Raw genomic sequence first — 1,914 nt, 5'->3', positions numbered from 1 at the left:
AAAACCGGGACCACCTCTGGAGGGAAGTGTGTGCCAGGGGCAGTGGGGCCCAAACATCCCCCGTTCACGCCGCAGCCTGGAACCGCGCGCCCACCTTTTGATCTGCCCTGCGCTGCCAGTCCTCGGCAGTGGCTCTCGTATGCACATCCCCTTCCCAGGGACTGCGAGCCCTGGTGCCCCTGCCCTGCTTCCTCTCCCCTTTCTCTGTTCCTCCCAGATGTTCCCCTGAGGAATGTATTTCAGCAAAGGCTGACGTGTGCCTGCTGCCACCGTGATCTCTGCACTGGAGGGTCACTGTCCCTTCTACTAGACCTTGGGCAGGAGGGGCTTGCTTCCCCCTCCCCCGTCCTACCCCCGCCCCTCGCATGGCTGAGACCAGCACTCAGGGTTGCACAGCAGGTTAGTGGCCAAGCTGGGCCAGAACATGATCCTCTGAGGCCAACGCCCTGGGCATCTGGGTGAGGAGGACCCCAGCCTGGGAGGGGTGCGGGAGGCAGGGGGCCCATGATGAGTTTCCAGTATGAGCGGGCAAGGCTTCCCCCCCCCCCTCCACCCCCAGGAGCCCAGGGAAACCCCAGGGACCCGAGACAAAGCACTTCCCCAAGCCTTAGGCCAGCCCTGAAGGGGAATTCTTCTGCTGACGGTGCTGGGCTCTCCCGGGTACCTCCCGGGAATTTCAGGCGGGGCCCCAAGGGGAAGGGGGAGGAGAGCTACCAGAACCTGCTCCTCCATTGCTCCCCTCCCCCTGCTCAGCCTCCTTCCTCCTGCAGCAGACCCCTGAACGGCAGGGACCCTGGTACCCCAGCAAGGCGGTGAGCAGAAAGAAGCGGAAGCTCTCAACCATCACAACCCTTCTGCCCACTCCCACCCCCCACCCCGGCCCAAAGCCCTGGGGCAGGATGTGGTGAGCCCCAGGTGTGTGTGGGAGATCTGAACTCCAAAGCAGAAAAGTTCAAGTGGGTGGGGACAGTGCCCTGGAGCTGGAGCTGCCCCCACAGCCACCCAATCCTAACCTCCTCAGCCCCCCTTCCCCGAGTCACCACTTTGTGCCTTTGTAGGACCCCTCCAGCTCCCATGTAGGCCCTCCGTCCAGACTTTCTTGGAGGACTACAGCTAGGACCCGTGTGTACCCCCCAGCCCTATACTGGGCTTGCCGTGTCTGTGTGTTAGAGCAGATCTGTATGCATTTCCACAACGTCGGAGACAGCTTGCTGCTCTGTGTGCTGAGGGGGAGAGGGGACACAGGTGAGAGAAGCTTTAAGGGCGCCCAAGATGCCTGAGTCACACCACCCTCTGTGCCTCAGTGTCCCCGTCAGAAAGATGGGGGCTCAGAATAGACCAGCTACTAGCCTCACTGGTTCCAAGGCTCTGAGGCCACGGCACTGCCCGAGCACCTGCAGTGAGCTGTCCCTCTCTACCAGGCCCGTCTGGAGGCTGATTCAGCGAAGCCACAGCAGAGCCCGGGAGTCTGGGCCACAGATCCCGGAGTCCGATATGGGCCTTATCCTTGGCATCAGTCTGCAGATGACTTAATGGCTGATTCCAGGGGCAAATTACAGAGCACATGAAAGGATAGTCAGGCCCAGGCTTGCTGACCACGGGGCTGGTGGCACCTGCTGTGCTGGGAGTCCTGGCCTTTCAGCTCCTTGGGGAGGGGGAGGGAGGGCTGGCAGGCTGGGATCCTGGCTCCGGAGGAAATCAGCTGGGCAGGGCGGGGCCTCCTGGGGAGAACGGTGACCTTTCTGGAAGTTTCCCCGTGAGAGTGGGAGCGCACTGCTGAGGTTTGCTCCCGTGTCACAGGCCCCAGGGCCCTGCCCACCACTCTGGCCAGAAGCAGTGATTTCTGCCTGCCGTGGCTACCTGTGTGCAATGCCACTTGCTTTGGGGCTTTTCAGCTCTGGAACACAGGCTCAA

General features: G+C 62.1%; 1 protein-coding gene across 1 annotated transcript in view; it reads right to left on the bottom strand.

The window, feature by feature from the left end:
* Positions 1–844, bottom strand: part of DUSP2 (dual specificity phosphatase 2) — a 3,850-nt gene extending 3,006 nt beyond the window's left edge. Inside the window, exon 1 of the mRNA XM_015562253.1 lies at positions 801–844. Coding sequence (XP_015417739.1) covers positions 801–844 — 44 coding nt within the window. The remainder of the gene's footprint in view (positions 1–800) is intronic.
* Between the last annotated feature and the right edge of the window lie 1,070 nt (positions 845–1,914).

Source organism: Myotis davidii, unplaced genomic scaffold (genome assembly GCF_000327345.1).
Source record: "Myotis davidii unplaced genomic scaffold, ASM32734v1 scaffold758, whole genome shotgun sequence".
In the NCBI taxonomy this organism is placed as follows: Eukaryota; Metazoa; Chordata; class Mammalia; order Chiroptera; family Vespertilionidae; genus Myotis; species Myotis davidii.
This window is presented reverse-complemented; position numbering and strand designations above follow the sequence as displayed.